The sequence below is a fragment of the Cervus canadensis genome, chromosome 4 (assembly GCF_019320065.1).
Source record: "Cervus canadensis isolate Bull #8, Minnesota chromosome 4, ASM1932006v1, whole genome shotgun sequence".
Taxonomy (NCBI): domain Eukaryota; kingdom Metazoa; phylum Chordata; class Mammalia; order Artiodactyla; family Cervidae; genus Cervus; species Cervus canadensis.
Genome location: NC_057389.1, coordinates 51,285,368 through 51,305,592, shown reverse-complemented (window position 1 = coordinate 51,305,592; position 20,225 = coordinate 51,285,368). Strand labels below are relative to the sequence as shown.

General features: G+C 37.6%; 1 protein-coding gene across 19 annotated transcripts in view; it reads left to right on the top strand.

Moving 5' to 3' along the window:
- Nucleotides 1-339: 339 nt before the first annotated feature.
- The window catches only part of TCERG1 (transcription elongation regulator 1), a 52,463-nt gene continuing 32,577 nt past the window's right edge, over nt 340-20,225 (top strand). For 5 of the 19 annotated variants that reach the window (XR_006268985.1, XM_043465088.1, XM_043465084.1 and 2 more), the window contains exons 1-7: nt 340-509; nt 6,582-6,807; nt 9,093-9,245; nt 10,221-10,566; nt 10,868-10,987; nt 14,859-15,101; nt 19,322-19,384. Coding sequence is in view for 18 of the 19 variants with exons in the window: in XM_043465088.1 (XP_043321023.1) it covers nt 355-509; nt 6,582-6,807; nt 9,093-9,245; nt 10,221-10,566; nt 10,868-10,987; nt 14,859-15,101; nt 19,322-19,384 (1,306 nt within the window). In the remaining variant the exon portion in view is untranslated. Of the gene's footprint in view, nt 538-6,581; nt 6,808-9,092; nt 9,246-10,220; nt 10,567-10,867; nt 10,988-14,858; nt 15,102-19,321; nt 19,385-20,225 lie in introns of all 19 variants that reach the window. The other 14 variants (XM_043465090.1, XM_043465085.1, XM_043465098.1 and 11 more) reach the window with 10 other exon arrangements.

Here is a 20,225-nt window from a genome sequence, read left to right as displayed (position 1 = left end):
CTCTTTTCTACAACTCTGTGATTGGTTTACCGGCGACCCAGGTCGATTTTTGATTGGCTCACTCAATAGACATGGTCAAGGCCTGAGCCAATATGACCGGTATGAGGACAATATGGCCCCACAATTGGCTTTGCTGGAAGCCGACAGACACGTGGCTACCGCAGGCCTAGCCGTACGTGGGAGGACCTAGTTTCGCTTACCTCGAGAGGGCGCCGGCGGCTCCTCGTTGCTAAAGTCTCGTTTTCCCATAAAGCCTCTGAGCGACCAATCAACTGACTGTCTCCATACCGCTTTTAAAGTCGGCGGGCCCTTTCACCAATAATAAGGCAGACACCACCCTCAGCTCGGGGATTGATGGAGAGTTTCACCAATCACCTCACAGATCTCTGCTATCTCCGCCTCTCTCTCGCGGGATTGACGATCCACCCGGCCAATAGGGGACGCCCAGTCGGCGGGTGGATGAAAGCGGCCCTCTGTAATGGCGGAGCGTGGCGGGGACGGGGGAGACGGTGAGCGATTCAACCCCGGGGAGCTCAGGTAAGGGCGCTGGTCCGCCTTACATCTCGGCGCTCCGGCGTCCCAGGGGCTAAGCCTGTTGCGCGGAGAGCCGAGGTGGAGGGTGGGCTGAGGAGGCGCGGCGGCTAAGAGCCGGGACCGCATGGGGTTGGAGAAGGGGGAAGGGAAGGCTGCTTGAATGAGGGAGCCGGGCCGAGTCTCGGCCGCGGCCTCCTGTGGGTTCTCGGGGCTCATTTCCGTTTTCGTGGGGCCCCGGCGCCCTTCGCAGCTTGCGGCCCACAGGCTGGGCCAGGGGTTCCCGCTTTGGGGCCCCGCCTCAGACGCAGTCCGCCTCCGCTTGGGCGGCCCTCAGCCTGACTCCCGGCTCGGCGCCGCCGCGGGCCCAGTTTTCCTCCCTGAAGCCCTCCATGCCGCGGGCAACCCCTCGGCGCCCTGGCTCGGCCTTCTTCACGCCCTCCGCCGCCTTTTGGTGTCCCTGCGTCCGCCTGGTTCCTTTTGCCCACGTCGCTTGCTTTCCTTTAACTTCACGCGGCCTCCCTTTCTCTTACCGTTTGATCCCTTATCCCGAGTTTATGAGTAGTAACAATAGCGGCAGTCATTTGTTTCGTGCTTCCGAGAGCCAGAGAGCCCTTTCCTTAGTGTTTTCTCTTTTGATCCTCATGCCCACCTTTTGGAGTAGTTGCTCTTCTCGTTTTGCAGGCCCCGGAGCAACAGCCACTTTCAGTTAAGTGACTTGCCCATCCTTCAGGTGAGGAAACTGACGTAGAGCCAGGTGTCTTTGGTAGAATCTTGGCTTCAGGAAGTGGCTTGAACGCAGGCAGCCAGGCTTGGGAGCCTGCACTTTTCTATCCTTCTCCCATCTAGTCGTCTGCCCACGCCGTCTCCCTAAGGACGGCAGCAGTGACCTTTCTCGCTCTGGTTTCTGGGCAGCCTCTGGAATTTTTAATTGTCTTGGAGAGAAAAATCCTTAGTGATTTTTAAGGAAAACGAGATACTGAGCTTTACGTCTGCTTGGATGGAAAAAAAATTGCATTTCAGATGTTTAGCCCCCATTCTGAATTGTGCCATTGTTATCCTTTGAGAATGAGGAAGAGTAGAATAAGTTATGAGGACTCTAGCATTGTCTAGAGCTCCAGATAAAATTGTATAAGGAAACTGGGTATTGTTAACTAAAGTTTTCAGGGGGGAAAAAAGAATCATGTCTTTGAGATGATGAGTGGTCACAAAAATTTTTAGTTTGGCAGAAATAAAGTCTTATTTCAGGGATGGATCTTTTAAACCCCATGTATATAGTTCAATAATAAGTGATCTGAGTCCATTGCCAGGGTCGTTTAGTATTAGTGATGAAAGGGTTATACCTGATTCTGATCTCAAGAGGTACTTAAGCTAGTCTTATGGACTGATTTGGAAACATTACTTTGCATTTAAGAGAGTATCTTTCTTCAGTTTTACAGTGAGTAGCCTTTTAGATTTTATTAATAGAAAGTGAAGACACTGCTGCAAAACTGATTTGAATAGTGCTTTAAATTAGGTGTTCTGTTGCAAATGTTTCATACCTTAACGTCTGGGGTTAGAAATTCCTTCCACAGCATGTGGTACAGACTTTTGTTTTAGCATTTCTCATGGTTTAAGAGAAATTAGTTTTTTTGTGGCCTCTGATTACAGAAACTGGGGCTTAATTTTTTGTATTTTTATTCTGAACATACGTCATGGTGTGTCACCGTCCTAGTGCCTCACGAATAAGGTTTTCAGGTATGTATATTGTAAATAAATTGTTATAGGAGATTTAGAGATTTTCCATTTATTGTACTCACATTTATTGTGTGCTATATGAGATGAGAGTCACTGATCTAGGTGCTGGCAGTAGTCTTGAACCAGACCAAAATCCTTTGTCCTCCTGGAGCTTACATGCTAATTAAGATTGATCTAAATTTCAAACTAAGGACACAAGATGAGGAAATCAGCCTACAAGTGTGAAGAGATTTACACAAGGTCACTGAGTTATTGGCAAGATCCAGATTAAAACCTATGTCTCTTCGTTTAGTCTACTTTATAATTTGCCTCCCAAATATCAGCATTTAAAAATTTTTGCTCCGTTGTGCTAAAGTATTTGCAGTCCTCACCATTGGGAAGATTGCATATCTAGATATAGTACTTCTAGGGAGATACATTTGTTCTTGTAAAAAAAATTTCTGCCTTTCTGTTCATGCTTGTACGCTTCTATTTTCATAAAGATCCAAAGTGGTAGGAATGCAAACAATCTACAATAAGATTTATTTGGAGATCCAAATACCTTTCTGTTTGTTTATGATTAAGGATCATTAAGATAACTTTTAGAGTCATGTTGGTATAGATACTTTACCCAGGGCCTTTATTTACTTATTAATGCTTTATGACTTATGACAAGGTACTTGTCTGACTTTCCTCAACTGTACACTGGGAATAAGAATACGCTGGTGTTACCACTGACTAACATGAAACAAGTTCTTTTTCTGTGCTATAGTTTCCTCTGAAAAAACGGTGCCAAACTTATCTCATTGAGTTTTTGTGATGATTGAAAGATTTAATACAGACAATGTCCCTGTAACTGTGCCTGGTATAGAAGAAATACCTAGGGTTCACTCTCATTAAAACAGTAATTGAACACCTGCCTTCTGGGCTCTGGGAGGCATCACTATACTAAAGAGAAAATACTAGTGAGTATAGGTAATACAAGACTAAATAAGTGAGATTTTTTTCATAGCATTTACCTTATAGTTGTAAACTCAGATTGGGTAATGAGATAGAAAGGAGGTGGGAGAGACTAAGGTGGGAAAGAACTTGGCGCTTAAACTGAAGAATGAGAGAGTGTTACGTGAAGCTCCGGGGAAAGCACCCCAGGCAGAGGGAGCAAGTGCAGAGGCTTCAGGGGAACGAAGTAGTTGGTCAAAGGACTAGAGTCTGTAGAGAGATCAGCAAGGGCCAGGTTATATAGAGCCTGCTAATAATGATTATAATAATATTAACACTGCTACTAATATTAATACCATTTAACAAGGTAATTTTAGTAGTCACTAAATTATGGTTTTTGATTACTACCATTACTATACTGATGTTGTAGTAGCAGCAATAATAACTAATATTTATGTGCTGAGCACTGTTCCAGGTACTTCATTAGTTTCTTTAACCCTCACTGCAGGTAAGGTTGTTGTGATAAAGTGCATATAAAGAGCTCAGCACATGTGCTATACATATCTGACATAAGAAAATGGTGACTTGAGGCTGTCGATAGAGGAAATTATGTGAATTTTGCTACCATTTTCACTGCAGACATTTGAAAGCATCTAGCTTTTCAGTTAGAGCACTATGCTAGGTTTTGTGGGAGAATGAAAGTAATGATGGTTAAAACAGTTCACTGTGCTCCAGGTGCCATCCTAGATGTTTCACGGGGATTATTTTATTGAACAGAGAGAAAGAGAGGTTTCATTTCTGTCCCCACTGCCCCTCACTTACACTTGAGTATGTTCAGACTCGGAAAATATGTAAGAAGCCTGAAACAGAAGGCAGAGCCCTGTCCATGGTTTTAGAGCCTAAAATACTTAACTTCAAGTGATAGCTAGAAAGTGTGAAATTCAAAAGAAAGAAATAATGTGTAGCTGAAGGCTGAGATGGAATATCTTTCCTTGGTGAAGATTTTTCCTGTCCCAAAGGTTAAGACATTGCTTCGGTAACAGTGACATCAGCCTTTTGGGAGTGTGTATGTATAATTTGAAAAAGGCTGATTATTGTTTCTGCAGTCACTGCTTTTAACTCATACTTCTACCATTGAGTGTAGGATGATTTGCAGATTTGGTGAAATATGTTTGGTATAGTAGTTCTGGATTTGTTTACAGTCCTAGTGCTCTCCTAGAAGGCAAATTGGTTCTTTTATTAGGATTTTTTTAATGTCAGAATTGAACTACAATGTGAAAAATTTAGAGGAAGTTGAAAGGGTAGTCTTAAGCACAGGGTTGAAAAATGTAGGAAAGTTGGAAGAATCTGGTGAGGCGAGTGTCAGAATGGTTATTATCAGATGCACATGAGGATATAATTGTTAATCTTCTCCTGAGCACTGGAATGTAAATTTCATGTTGATAATGGAGAGAATTATTGTAGCTACTGTGTAGACTGTGATAGGTGCTCAGTAAATTGACTATGGCAAATTATAGTAAAGATTTTTATAAGATTCTCCATACCCTATTTATAAGGTACAGTATCACCTACATATTCATTGGTTCATTCAGCAAATACTTACTGAGCCCCACTATGGGCAGGCATAAATAACTGTGTGCTGGGGAAATAAAGGTGAACAGGACAGACAATTCTTGCTCTAAAGGGGCTTACATAGACAGCATGGTGTAGTATGTAAGAGCCTTTTGCCTGTGTTTGAATTCTAAACCAGCTGTGTGGCCTTGGACAAGTTGTTTTACTTCTGTGTGCCTTAATCTGTAAAATGAGGTTGATAAAATCTATTTCAGAGTTACGTTGATTGCGTGAATGCTAAGTTGCTTCAGTTGTGTCCGACTCTTTTGTGACCCTGTGGACTGTAGCAAGTCATGCTCTTCTGTCAATGGGATTCTCCAGGCAAGGATTCTGGAGCACATCCTCCATCAGGGGATCTTTTTGACCCAGATCTTTTTTGTCTCCTGCATTGGCAGGCTGGTTCTTTACCACTAGCACCACCTGGAAAGCCCAGTAAGCACTTGTAAGAGTTAAAACTTTTTTTTTTTTAAAGCACTTAGGAGATAGAGAATATCTTGTGATATTGCTTATTTGCTTGAATGCCATGGAGAAAATAAAGAAGGGTGTTTAGCTAGAGATTGAAGAGGGGGGTGGGGTGCAGTGTACAGAAGGGCATTCCCTTCTATATGAGAATGCTAATTATGTCTTAAGCTGTTAGCCTCCCCTGCTATAAAAACCTTCTATTTAGAAGTAGTTTCAAGGTTCCAAAAACTCGCAAAAACAAAAATAGTGTGCTTAATGTTAATATTTTACCTGTTCTGCTTTGTTGCTTGGTCACATACGTGCTCTCTATTACTCTGAACCATTTGTGGTAAAGGGCCACACACACCATGGCCCTTTACCTCTAATACTCGAGTGCTTATTTTCTGAGAATAGTGATCTTCTCTGACGGACAGCACGGTTACCTATTTTGTAAATTTGCACTGATAAAGTAATTTTTGTCTTTATTCCAGTGTTGTCTGTTAATGCAGTATGTCCTTTATTGTATTCCTTCCCTCTAGTTTTGTATCCTGTCTAGAATTGGAATTGTATTGTCATGTCTGTTTGGCCTCCTTTAATCTAGAACATTTCCACAACCTTCCTTTTTTCTTCTTTTTATAACAGCATTTCTGAAGAATATACCCTCTGCTCCCCACTTTGTAACAGAACATTATTTTGTGTTTGTCTAATAACTCCTTATTATTATATTGAGGTTAAACATTCTTGCTTGGAATAGGTGGTATTGTGTCCCTCTCAGTTGCATTAGGTCAGTTTCTCTATTGCATAGTGTTTTGTTTAGCCTTCTTTCTATTGTAAGAAACGCTATTTCTATTGTAAGAAACGCTCAGTCGTGTCCGACTCTTTGCGACCCCATGAATCGCAGCATGCCAGCCCACCAGGCCTCCCTGTCCATCACCAACTCCCGGAGTTTACTCAAACTCATGTCCATCGAGTCGGTGATGTCATCCAGCCATCTCATCCTCTGTCATCCCCTTCTCCTCCTGCCCCTAATCTCTCCCAGCATCAGGGTCTTTTCCAGTGAGTCAACTCTTCACATGAGGTGGCTAAAGTGTTGGAGTTTCAGCTTCAGCATCAGTCCTTCCAATGAACACCCAGTATATTAAAACCATGCAAATAACCCCCTCATTTCCTCCTAGATTTGGTGTCCATTGATCATTCTTACTGATGCACTCTGCTACAGTGATACAAAATGATGATTTTCCAACTCTGCTTGCTCTTAAGGGCTTTAAAAATTTGATAGAGTTTAGTAGCTATATTTTTGTTACTTTGAGAAAGAAAATTTAATTCATTGGTTTCCCATACAGGATGGCTCAACAGCAGGCCTTGAGGTTCCGAGGCCCAGCTCCCCCACCAAATGCAGTGATGCGAGGCCCACCACCTCTGATGCGACCTCCTCCACCTTTTGGTATGATGCGAGGCCCTCCTCCTCCACCTCGGCCCCCATTTGGACGTCCCCCTTTTGATCCTAATATGCCACCAATGCCTCCTCCAGGAGGGATTCCTCCACCTATGGGCCCTCCACACCTTCAGGTAAAGAATGTAGAGATAGCTGTTTCTTTGTTGACTTTAGTGTCAATAGTATATATATGAGTTTTGGTTTTAAAACTTGTATTCTTGGGTTTATAGGAGAATGAGAACTAAAGAGAACATCTTTATACTAATGTGTTGCTTCAGAAGCACTGATAATGATAATTAGTATGGAAATTCAGAATGGAAATTTATATGGTGATGAAAAAGTATGTATAAGCATTGAATAAGGTAGTTTAGTTCTAACTTACCTTCATCTCTGACAATTGTCTGTAATAATCTTCTTTATGGGAAATGATATTTGAAAGCTTATGTGTAAAGTGAGGGAAGTTTGTTTTCAATGATACATGTTACTAGTGAGTTTAAATATATCTATATATATCTATATATTCCTGAAGAATTCTTTCCAGGAATGATCCCTAGAGTAGAATCTAGAATGTGACAATAAGCACATTTTGTAAGCACAGTATTTGGATTTTTTTCCTTCCCCAGGAAAAAAAATGAGTGTGTCACAAGTTTTAGAAGTAGAATTTTTGTGAAATTTCCTTAAATGAAATTTTTCCTAGTGTTTTAACCTGAAGCATATATCCCTTTTTAGTGAAGTTATGAAGGTATCAACTCTCAAATACCTACTTTTGAGATTATATTCTTTTTGACTGTTTCTGAGTTTTCTGTTTATTTAGCCTGTACAGTTCTGAAACCAAATACAGTAGTATCATCTGCCTTCTGTTAGCTTAGATAATCCAAAATGAACTTACTAAAAATAGAGATAATGAGGTACTATTTAAGTGATGTTAGCTATGATAGAATTATATTTATGGCAGAAACACCAGATTTTAGTACTTTGCTTAGTTATTTTGTTGGCTTCCTAGAAGAACAGCCTGTCCCTCCTTTCCCCCCAGCCCTCTTAAACAAACTGTTAAATCGTTTTATATTTTCTTTAGAACTAGAATATGAAGTAACTTTTTGACTTGTTGACTGTGGTATGACTTGTTAAATGTGAATTTACTCTACTTTGTGCCTTTAAGAGTTAAACCTTCTTGTAGAATATTATAAAATAGAATGGGTTAGTGTAACCCTCTAATGGAAATATATCAGATGTTGTGATGGGATACTGCCTAATGTGATGCTTTTTTTGGTCTTGATAGACCATTGTGTGATTTTACAATAAATCCAAATGATTTTCAGACAACTGTGTAGCATATATTTGGAATGGATATTTTATAGAATATGGGCCTGTGTGTTGATTGATGCTTGAAAGACAGCTGAATCTAGAAAAACGAGTATGGAAAAGAAAACTTTTTTAGGAAAATAAAATAACTTTCACATTATTAGCGTAGTGTCAATTCCATTATCCAGATTAAGATGCTTTGGATAATTAAGTTCTAATGTTATGTGTAGATTATAGAGGAAATCTTTTAATCCCTGTTCAAAATCTGTTTTCAGAATTGCAGACCTTTTTTCTACTCTAGTGAGTAAGATATCTCAGTTACAGTTAAATTCTTTGGTTCAGGATGTTGGGTTGGGTCAGCAATCATTGAAGGAATTATGAGGGATAGTGTTGAATCAGTAATGGTTTCAGGAGATTTTTTTTTTTAATTGTAATATATACCATTTAAATTCTTTTCCCAAAAGTAAAGTGAATAATTATTTTACTGTATCGTTTAAACTTATTAATGTTAGCATCTTTGGTGAGCTACATTATTATTTGAAAACTAAGAAATAAATGTTTTCCTAGCTAATAATTTTTTTCTTATAGGAAAAGAGAATAAAAGGTTAGGTATATCTGATTTTTCTTTTTAAGTTATTGTTATTTGTAAAATAACATTTCTCTTATAGTTTGTTGGTTCCTGTTGTAGGTGAGCTCTCAAGGCATTGGGTGGCTGGTGTTAAGAGAATCAGTTTTTTTCTTCTGAAAGTAATCTAGTGCCCAATATATGAAATAGCAGTTAAGGTATAAATAATAATATAAATAATATATATAAATATAAAATATAAATAAATATAAATATAAAGTATAAATAATAAAGCAAATATAATTTTATATTGTTCACCTATAATTCTATAACCCAGAGATGACTGTTGTTGGTATCTTGACATTCTTCTAGTCTGTTTAGTAATCATTTTTATTATAGAAAAACTTTGCTTACACAATAACCTAGGTAAATGTATTTGAATTGACTATAAAGCTAATTTCTCTTACAGTGCCTTACTTTTGGGTAGAATTTAGTAATAATTTGAAGGAAAAAAGAGAAACACAAGTGACGTTACTTCTTGTGAATTAACAGAGACCACCTTTCATGCCTCCACCCATGGGAACCATGCCTCCTCCTCCTGGTATGATGTTTCCACCAGGAATGCCTCCTGTGACTGCTCCTGGTACTCCAGCACTGCCTCCTACTGAGGAGATTTGGGTTGAAAATAAAACTCCAGATGGGAAGGTAAATTATGAAATGTATTTAGGTTGTTATCTTTTGGTGACAGAAGAGTAAAACCTGGGAGTTTGGCAGATTGAGATCAATGACTGTATCCTTGCCAATTAAGAATGAAACTCAAGTAAGCCAGGGTAGGGCAGGACTCCTGGAAAGGTTCACTTGATGGGACTTCTGCACAGACATAAGGTGGCCTGGAGCACTTCCATAGGTCTGCCTGTGATTCTGAAAACTGTGTTTTTAAATACACACCTCAGGTCCCCTAGCAGCTCTCGGGTTTAGTGTTCATTGGGAGAACTCACAGGACTCCGCAGGTAGTTGTATTTGCAGCTGTGACTAATTACAGAAAGAGGATACAAAGCAAAGCCAGCAAAGAAAAAAGGCGCATGGGGCGTAGTCTGGAGGGGACCAGGCACAAGCTTGCAGGGGTCCTTTCAGTTGGAGTCTCATGAGAGTGTGTTTAATTCCTGTGCCATGGAATTGTGAAAACGCTGGTAAAGTGTTGTCTGCCAGGGACACTGTCCTGAGCTGAGGAATCGGGGTTTTCACTGGGGACTGGTCCCATATCTGGTACCATCTGCCTTGCACTTAACGAAATTCCAGACTTCCAGAAGGAAGGCAGGTATAGAGCATAAAGTGCATTGTTTGTGTAAATAGCTGAGCCATTCCTATCAGTTAGGGGATGGTGGACAATGGCTTTCTAGGGATAGTGGTCTTAGATCTGCTGTGTTAACTGTGCACAAAATATAGCCTTGGTTCTCCTTTATTGATATGTGTTAAAAATACAATATGCTCTTTATAGAAAATTGAGGGAAAAGGAGAAAGTGAAAAATCACCAATAATTTCATATGAACAGCCAATTTTGATGTATTTTCTCTTTTCTAGGTTTTTAAAAAAATACTATTTAAGACAAAATATAATTGTATTATTTATAAATGATAGTTGACATGTTCTTTGAAACTGATGATTTTGCTTCCTCTGCAGGTTTATTATTATAATGCTCGGACACGTGAATCTGCATGGACCAAGCCAGATGGAGTTAAGGTTATTCAGCAGTCAGAACTGACACCTATGCTTGCAGCCCAGGCGCAGGTTCAGGCCCAGGCCCAGGCCCAGGCACAAGCTCAAGCTCAGGCCCAGGCCCAGGCCCAGGCTCAGGCTCAGGCCCAGGTCCAGGCGCAAGTGCAAGTGCAAGCACAAGCGGTCGGTGCTTCCACCCCTACGACCAGTAGCCCAGCACCTGCAGTGTCTACTTCAACATCATCATCAACCCCATCCTCTACCACTTCTACCACAACAACTGCCTCTTCAGTTTCGCAGACAGTATCAAGTGAGTATTAGTCAGTATGGGTTTTCATTTAGGGACTAGAGAAATGGACAAGTAGGAATGCATTCCCATATGGTCCTAGTTTAAGTATTATCCTTGATATTATTTAAAATACATTTTTTGACATTAAGACTTTTGGCTAAAAAGAACAGAAATTTATATTAGTAGAAGAAATTATTTGTTCAATTGAAATTCATGAAGCTAAACTGGGAAAGTGCAGAGTTAGCTGTACAACTTGGCCAACAGTAATGTTGGGTGCTGTGGATTTGCAAAATAAGTGTGAGTCTTGGCCCCTATCTTACAGAGTTTCCAGTTTTTCTAATTGAGGAGGCAAGAAAAATGCATGTGAAACAATTAGAAAATAGTGTGCAGAGTTATACAGCGAAACTAGAAGATATAAGAATTCAAGAAAACGGAGAGACAAGTGAGTGGACTACATGGGTATTGAGATGGATCATAAAGGGTGTGTAATAGGATTTGAATAGGTTCAAAATTTCAGAGAGGTGTTTCAGATGGGGGAAACATAGGTCAGGAAATGACGGTAAATAGTTTGTAAGATTGTTAGGTGGGAGGATTTTTATTAGTTAATATATTGAATAAGAGACCAGGTTATGGAGAGTTTTAAGAACCAGGCAAATGGGTGAGGCAGGCAGACACTAAGTGGTTTGTATAAATTCAGTATTCTGGAAGATTTTTTCTTGTGCTCAGTTTTTGGTTAGTGTTGAAATTGGGGAAACTGCGGAAAACTTCCAGTAATCTTGTTTAAAGGTAGATAGGTCTTGGAATGATGTGCAGGCAGATGAAATGAGGACTTGAGTTAGAAGCAGTCCAAAAGGTAAGAGAACTTTCAGGTATGAAATCACAGAAGCCCAAAGGTATGTCTTTTCTCTAAAGATGAGCAGTGTTGAATAGATTTCAGGGGTGAGGAGAGAAGAATGTTAATTTGCTTAAAAGACTGTCATTAATATTTATGATACCATTTCTGGGTTTTATTTTTTTTATATATAAATGCTGTACTTATTCTGCAGGTTCAGATTGAGCAACCAAATATTTAAATAATTTTATTGATTTGAATATTTATGATATGAAGATACATAGTTATCCTTATAAGGCAATCACAGTTTAGATTCTTTTCCTACCTGGATAATAGGTGAGAATAAGGGGGAAGAAAGAAACTCTTCTCCCTCCCCCAGTAGCTTTGGGGACTAGGGAATTATTGGGGTATATTACCTTATAAGAAATAAGAGAAATCTAGTCATTTTAAAAATTCAAATTTGATTTTATTTACACAAGTAGTAACCAAAGTAGTTAAGGTACCTGTGATAGGGAGACAGTTTTTTTAAAGGCCCTATTTGATATTTTTTAGATAGTTTGGGAGAAAATATACTTAATAGGAAGATGTAAATAATGCTTTATTAGCCTGATTTCTTCTGTAGCTATATTGAATTCTGAAAATATAGAAGTTTAGCAGTGATACGAACTAGTTGGTTGAGGATCTTTGCCTTTTTATAGGCAAATATTTCTTAAACCTGTACGGCAAGGCAGAAAGCTGCCAGTTTTTATGGGGTACTTTTGGTCGAAATGGGAGAAGGAGATCGTTAAAAGCAGTGTTGTCCTACGGGGAATCTCTGTGTTGCTTCTGTTTTTTTCCCTGCCTTCTTTGGAAAGAGAAGTCTGTAGTACTTGTTCAGTAAAGTGGATAGCCAAAAACTTCAAACTGTTCTCTATGTATTCCATTTCTGTATTGGAGTGGTCTATCGGTAGGCCCATAGAGTCTTGTGGTTATTAACCATTCTATTCAGAATTCCTGGTTGTTTTTTTTTTTTGTTTTTTTTTTGTTTTTTTTTTGCACTACTCTTCAGTGATACGAAGGAATGTCTTTATTCTAAGAACAAAACAGTGAAATGTTCTTTTTACTGCCTTTAAACATCAGTTTTGATGTTGTCTTTGAGTATTCCTGACATCTGTTTTTATTTCGCTTGATTCACTGTCATGAAGTGTTACCATACTATAATTCTTAATATTTTTCCATCTCTTAGAGGTAGTCTCTTGTCTTTAGTTAAGGTCTGAGGCTGGATTAGTAGTATATTTTGAGATCTAGTGTTATACTAGTCATTTTAGCAAATGGAGTTAGTAGAAATTGACCTACTATAAAGTCCTAGCTACCATTCTATCAGCTCCTCATTTAATTCTTTTATTTCCTTTGTCCCTTTTCTGTCATGACTTGCGGCCACTAATCAAATTCAGAAAATCCTGTTTCAGCAAGAGGATGAGTGAATACTTTCTGCCATCTCCATTGGTGTACCTTTCCCCTTGAAATTTGATCCCTTTCTAACTCATTTTCCTGACTCCAGTACTTTATATCATAATTTTAACAAATATTACTAAGTACTATTACCATAATACTTTGAAAAATGTAATTCTATTAACTGCAGTATAAATCTGTGGGTAAATGGAACTAAAAATTAAGGAGTTTATATTTTAACCCCATTTGAGCTTAAACTCGTTTTATCTTGTGCAAGTTTGTGAAAAATGCTGATGAAATCCTACTTCTCAGGGAAGTTGGGAAATAACTAGATATATTTTCAGCCTTTGCAGTAGATTACAAATGATAAATGGTATATGTATGGGACTGGGCAAATGTTGCATGTAATTTGTATTTTTCACACTGTTATAAAATTATATTAATATGATACTGTACCCTAAGGCTAGGTCTATGCTAGACCACCAATTCATTCCTGGGCCCCTGAAGATACTTGTTTGGCCCTGCTGTCTATTTAGCCAAGGTGAGTCCCTCATTAACAAGTATGAAATTGCACACATCTTCCCAGCCTAAGTGAGTTTTTCATTGTTAGGAGCTGAAGGAAAGATAGTGACAAATTTTTCAGTTGAATTATTGGGTGGTTTGCATTAAACAGTGTGCTTTCCCTTAGAATAAAATTGGCATAAAGGTTGGGAAAGCACTGTTTTATTTATAAATTTGATGAATTCATTCCTAGTCCAATATAGGTAAAGTCTGACATTTTTCCTTCTGTCAAGATAAAGATGACGTATTTGTTACCAATGAATTATAAAAACAAATTTTGTTTTGAAACTAGATGGTTTAGTTTTGTGCCACTACATGGATATTATATTTGAGAACTGAAACTTTAAAGAAGGGAAATATGAATTTTATATATTTCAAGAGTCACAATTTGATTTTATGTGTGATTACTAGGGGTGAAATGTTTTTATTTTTCATACCTAAAAAGAATGTATTAGCAGAGCCAAATTATTCTGAATTTCACATTCTCCTGGTCTCACTTTGGAAACCTGAGTGTTTTTTTTTTCTTTTTTTAACCTTTTTATTTTGAAATAATTATAAAGAAACCCAAGTTGTTTTTTTACTCCATTTGTTCATATCCAGTCAATCATTAGTTACTGCATATCTTTTTCCCTCTGTTCTTCCTTTCTTGGACAACTCCAGATGTGTTGAAATTGCTTTTCACATCTATGTTTTTCCTTCTCTTCCTATGCATCTGCCAGGTTAATTCATCAAATGAACAGTGAATATTACTCTTTAATTCAAAAACCTTCATTTGGCCTCCACCCATCCCTTTTACATTCATGAAGTCACATAAATAACACGTGAATGCATTCTTATTAAAAAAGAAAAATCAAACTCTGAAGCATGTGTAGTAAAAACAAAAGGGTATACAGATAATAGTTTGGTGTTCATTCTTTTAGATTATTTCTCTGCATTTATGAGTTCTTCCCTTTCCCTACCCAGTTGAGTATAAACTCATTAGTTGTGTGTTCAAGGCCTCCCAATTTATACTTCTTGCCTACCTTTCCAGCTGTAATTTACTGGTTCTGTTGGTATGTCTAGTGTTTGACTAGTTGACTGCTTGCCTTCTGTTTTCTAAACAATTCCTTTTTGTCCCCTAGTCTTTGCTTTTACTCAGTTTTCTCACCACTTGCTTATTTTCTCTTTTCACTTTGTCATTTTCCTTGTTAAAATCATAATCTTTCAAGGCCTATCGTCACAGTATAAAATTTTCTGTACCATTTCACAGTAGAAGTGGTCTTTTGTCTTGATTCACATTCATGTACATTTATCCCATCTCACTTTGTATGTTGCTTATTTTTTTGTGTTTCATTTAACTATTTTCAAGCTTCTTGAAGACAGAGACCTTGTTATAAATACCTTGCAGTGCATGGAATGGCCCTTAAATACTGAATGAGTGAATGATGAATGAGTATAGTAAAATCGTTTATGAACGAGTGATACATATTTTTGTTTTATTTTTTATCAGCACCCACAACACAAGATCAGACCCCAAGTTCTGCTGTTTCAGTTGCCACGCCTACAGTTAGTGTTTCAACTCCTGCTCCTACAGCCACACCTGTGCAAACCGTTCCTCAGCCGCACCCCCAGACGTTACCTCCTGCTGTTCCTCATTCAGTACCTCAGCCAGCAGCAGCAATACCTGCTTTTCCACCAGTAATGGTACCTCCGTTTCGTGTTCCCCTTCCTGGCATGCCAATTCCACTTCCAGGTAAACCAATAGATGATAATAGTTTTTCCAGTTATGTTTTCATATTGTCAGTTAGTTTGTTCTCATGTGTCTGTTGCATTTGAAATTTGCCTTGAATCTCACTTGTTTGAAACATTTTTGAAAGATTCATGGCTAACTGCAATATTTTCTCTTCAGTTTTGGTAAATGTCCTTTTTTGTTATTGTTGTTTACATGTCTTAAAATTAGAGCCACATTTAAAGCTACACTCATTTTGGATAATGGCCTCAGTGAATTAAAAGTGATCATCTTTTTGTGTAAATATGTTCTAAATGCCATATTTTAAGGGATTGACTGTATGAAGTTAAGAAATCACGTCATAAGAGTTACCACAAGTGATTTATATATCATCCATTGGTCCAAGCACTTAATGTGTAATAAGTCATGTAATTTTCACCACCATCTTAGGAGGTAGATACACAGACAGGTTAAGGTTACTTGCCCATGGTCACATAGCTGGTAAGGGATTGTGTTGGGTTTGAGTCTGGGCACTTCAGATCCAAATACCATGCTCATAATAATGATGTTATACTGAGAAAAAATTGTGAGTCATGAACTTTAAAAAATTCATGTGAAACAGAATGCATGCTTCCCCTGTAACAATTGTGAAGTATAACATATACCACTTAAATGTTTACATAATTGCAGTGAATGTGTTTTATTCTTTTAGGGGAAATCATTTCAACTAGAGAAGGAATTAAAAGATTTTGGAGTAAAATTTTTCCTCATAGGAATTAAACAATGATAGTGTTCAGCATCCTAATATGAGAGTGTTTGTTGTTGTCAGACACATTTACTCCTTTAATCCATCGTCTGTTCTCCTAGATTTACAGTTGAAAATATTGATCCCTTAAAGAGGTCAGGGCTTCCCTGGTGGCGCAGACAGTAAAGAATCTACCTGCAGTTCAGGAAACCCGGTTTGGATCCCTGGGTTGGGAAGATCCCCTGGAGGAGGAAATGGCAACCCATCTCAGGATTCTTGCCTGGGAAATCCCATGGACAGAGGAGCCTGGTGGGCTGTAGTCCATAGTTGGACATGACTGAGCGACTGACACTTTCACTAAAAAGGTCAAGTTTACAAGGCTAGTTTGTAGCAAAGATGAATAGAACCTAGGCCGCCTGTCTCCTAATTTCACATTCCTTCCACGTGACTGCTGCTTTATTGCATTAGTTTTTGTGTAAAATAGGGTTGTGATACAGCTGGTAAGAGTTGCACACATGAATTATCACTGTTGCTCTAATTGTCTATTTCCTTGTAACTACTTTGAAAAGAACACTTTCAGCAATACCTGAGCAAGAAAGAAGCCAAAATTTTAAGAATCAGTGTGTTTTTTGGAAAATCTTTTTCATGTTCTTGTAGTGTTAGATAATGCATAGTATATGGTATTTAAGAAACTGAAATCATTAGGAAGAAGAAAATAAAAAAATCTTCTCAAATACTAGGTATTACCCTTTTTCAAAATTAAAGATAAACAGCTAGATACTTTCCTCTTTGGCATACTCCTTGTAGAAAATTAAGTGATAAATGGATAAAAGCATGACATAATCTCTTGCAATCTTGTTTGGCTTTAGGGCCAGGACAGTGTTAAGACCAGATCCTGAATTCTGAGTCATCTTAAGGAGCTGGGGTTGTTAATTCTGTAGAGAGAAGATTGAGAGGTAGCATAACAACATATATGAGATATTGGAAAGGCTGGTATCTGAAAGAGTTTGGTTTTGCTCTGGAGGTTCTTAATAGTACCAGTGAGTAGCAAAGAGTACTCTTTGCTAGTACCAATGAATAGCAAAGAGTACTCTTTGCTAGTACCAAAATTATTTTTATAGGAAGTGGAATTTTGTCACAATAAAATCCTTTCAGTTACAGCTGTCTTTGAATATCTTGGTCTTCTCTGGCCCTCACCCACCATTAAATTTTAGAACAGTTGGTAAACATTTGGGTTACCAGATGAGGTAGTACCTATGAAGTTTGTCAGCAAAAGACGTTTAATAAATGGCAGCCATTAATGACATTTTTTAGGTCAGTTGGAAGACGACCTGAATTAGATAATCTATAAAATTTTGTGCATGATACCAAAGATTCTTTGGAGACGGAACTTATTTTTTATAGAAAGTAATATTAATATTTTTGAAGTAATATTTGTTGAATATTTGTAGTAAGGTAAATCAGGGATTTGGATGTAGTTTATCTTGGAGCCTTAAGTGCTGTTTGAAACATTGTATATATGGCTCTGAGGATGATTAAAGAGGAGATACTCAAACAGTGAAGGAAAGGAGTGGAAGAGTTAGGTGTGAAAACCTTCAGAGGTGGGCTTTGGGATAGTGAATTGGATTAGGATTATAGGATTTCTACTGTAAAATCTTATTTGGAATTTTAAGAAGCTTATAGTCAGTGACATCAGGATTATCCAGAATACTAAATGGAATTTTCTAATTTCCTGGTAGAACATAATGTGAGGATGGATGGAGTTGTAGGGAAATTGAATCACTGCTCCTTTTAAAAAGAAGACTAAAAATTTAGCTCTTTGGTTATTTTGTGAGTCTTCATGGTACACATGTAGTCATCCTCAGAAAACCTTAATTTGGTCTTTTTAACATGAGAAGAAACAGAAATGTTCTTTTATCATATGACCTGTAATGTTGATAGTCAGATACAAGAGTTCTGTTGGCCTGGTTGATGTTAGACATGGCAGTTAGGCCTAAATATCAGTAGGTAGGATTTTCTTCTGTTTTAGTTGTATAGTTGAAATTATTTATTGGGTTATGGCTTTAGGAACAATCTTTGAGAATAAAGTTCATATATTCTAAGATTTGAATTTCTAGTGCGGGCTTGCTAGGCTCAGTAGTCCTGCAGATGGCAGTATTTATACTAATTTAAACCTAATACATGCTATAACTTCCTTAACCAAATGAATTTTTCCATTGCTTTCTTTAAACATGGAAAATAAAACTGTAAATATAACTATTCAGCATGCTTTTATGATTCAGTGCATTTGTTTTAGTTTCAGTGTTAATAGAAGGTTTAGCTTTATGTTTTTATTTAAAATATAATTAAGAAGTTAAGGCAGTTTGCAAAAATTGGCAGCATTTTTGTGTGTGTGTGAGTGAACATAGGCACATTACTTATAAACCCAGGGGTTTAGCTTTAATTTTTTTCTCTGAATCATGAAGAGTTTCTTTTCATGTACTTTGTGGGGAAAATAGTTTATTCTTTTTAATTTTTGTCAGTACCAAAATAAGTTTAGTATTTTTTTTAGCCAAAACAAATAGAAGATAAAATTTAATTTCCAAACCCTTTGCTTTAGGCCTTTTCCTTTAAAAATTTTTAAAAATTCATTCTTTAATTTCAGATTTCCTCAATTAAAAAAATCTTAGTTTTCCCGCTTTTCCTTTCATTCCCTTTTTATCATCATTGTAATGCATCGTGATGAGGCTTCATTCTTCTAAGAACTGTACGTAATTTCCGTTCCTTTAGCTAGCTTCAACAAATTGAGGTTTCTAAATTTATCAACCCATGTAGTCATCAGTGGGGCTGTATTTTTCTTAATTTGTTAGCCTACCTCCACAGTGTCCCAAGCCCATGGCATTTCACAGAGCAGGCACTACACGTGGATGTTCTGTCTTTAGTTGGATGCTACCCTCCTCTTCATCCTTGCCCTTTTTATTATTTGCAGTGGAGTATTTGGGTCTATCTCCTCCTCAGTCTTCTTCCTTGCCCTCACACTCTGTCCCGCCTTGCTGTTCTGCATGGCTGTGCTCCACGCCTCTGCTTCTGCATGTGGTCCCCACTTAGCAGCAGCACGGAGAAGGTGTCTTGTCAGCGCCATGCTGTGTCTGCCTTTCACTAGTTTCTTAAGCAGCATGGACTTGCGGTCCTGTGGGAAAATGTCCCACATGGAAACCTGTTATGCATATGTAATGAAGGGACTTTTCCTTTGTTGATTTTAAACTCTTGAGACTCCTTCGAAAATTACCAGCTGGTTTGATAAAAAGGTAATTGATGCTATAACTTAGAAGTAGTTATCATTGAATTTGGCACCACTTCCCACAAAATGTCAAACAGAAAGAAATTTTACTCCGTCCTTGGTCTTTTTCATTTGGAAATAACATTCTAAATTGTAGTGGTAAATTATTTCCCTGAATCCCAGTGGTAGCCGACATACAATGGCAGCTTTCCAACGTATGCTTGCTTATCCATTTTACAGGTGTAGCAATGATGCAAATAGTCAGCTGCCCGTATGTAAAGACAGTCGCTACCACCAAGACCGGTAATTTTTAAAACCATCTTAGTTTGTTTTGTCTGTAAGTTGGCATGGTAGTGAATGTTGTTGTTTATCCTTTTATTTATTTATTTTGCCCAAGTGAGTGGATTTTTTTATATTTTTCTTTTTAATGAGCAGTATAAATGCAGTTGTCATATTTGGCCAACACTTAATTTTCCCAGTTGCCTGTAGTTTTAGCTTCGTTGGTTCACAAAAGCAAATAAGGTCAGATCACTTTATATCTTGATTTTTGTAATAAGTGTAAACAACTTCATTCTCATATTCATAACATTTAATTTTATTTTTGATGTGTGTTTTTTAAGTTAAATATAAAAAAATCATTTCCATGTGTAAAGTGATGTGATTATGCTTGCATGCTAGTGAATTTATGTGTGTGAATATTTGTGTGTGTATAGTATAAATTTGCATTTTAAAGTTACTGAAGTTAACTACCTGAAACTTAAATTCTAGTATAGGATATGAAGATTTTTTTTTTTCCCAATTTTAATTCACATTTTTGGTTATGTAGCACCAGCTTATTTAGCTGTCTGGTGAAAAACATAAATCTTGGCTTATCTTTTAAAAATGAAAGAAACTTTGCTCTCTTTTTGGAAAAGAATAAGCTGTCAGTTTATAGGGCTATGTGACTTAATCACTTACTTTGTTAAAATTGCTTTGATAACAGAGTCAGGGATTTATTTTTACTTATTTTTTCAGTCATTTACTTTGAAATGGAATTTTATTTGTATCCTTTTTAAGTATCTTAGAACAAGAAAATAATTTTACCTCAGGAAATATTCTTAGTAAATGTGCTTGTTGCCTTGACTTCATTAGAACTTAAGAAATT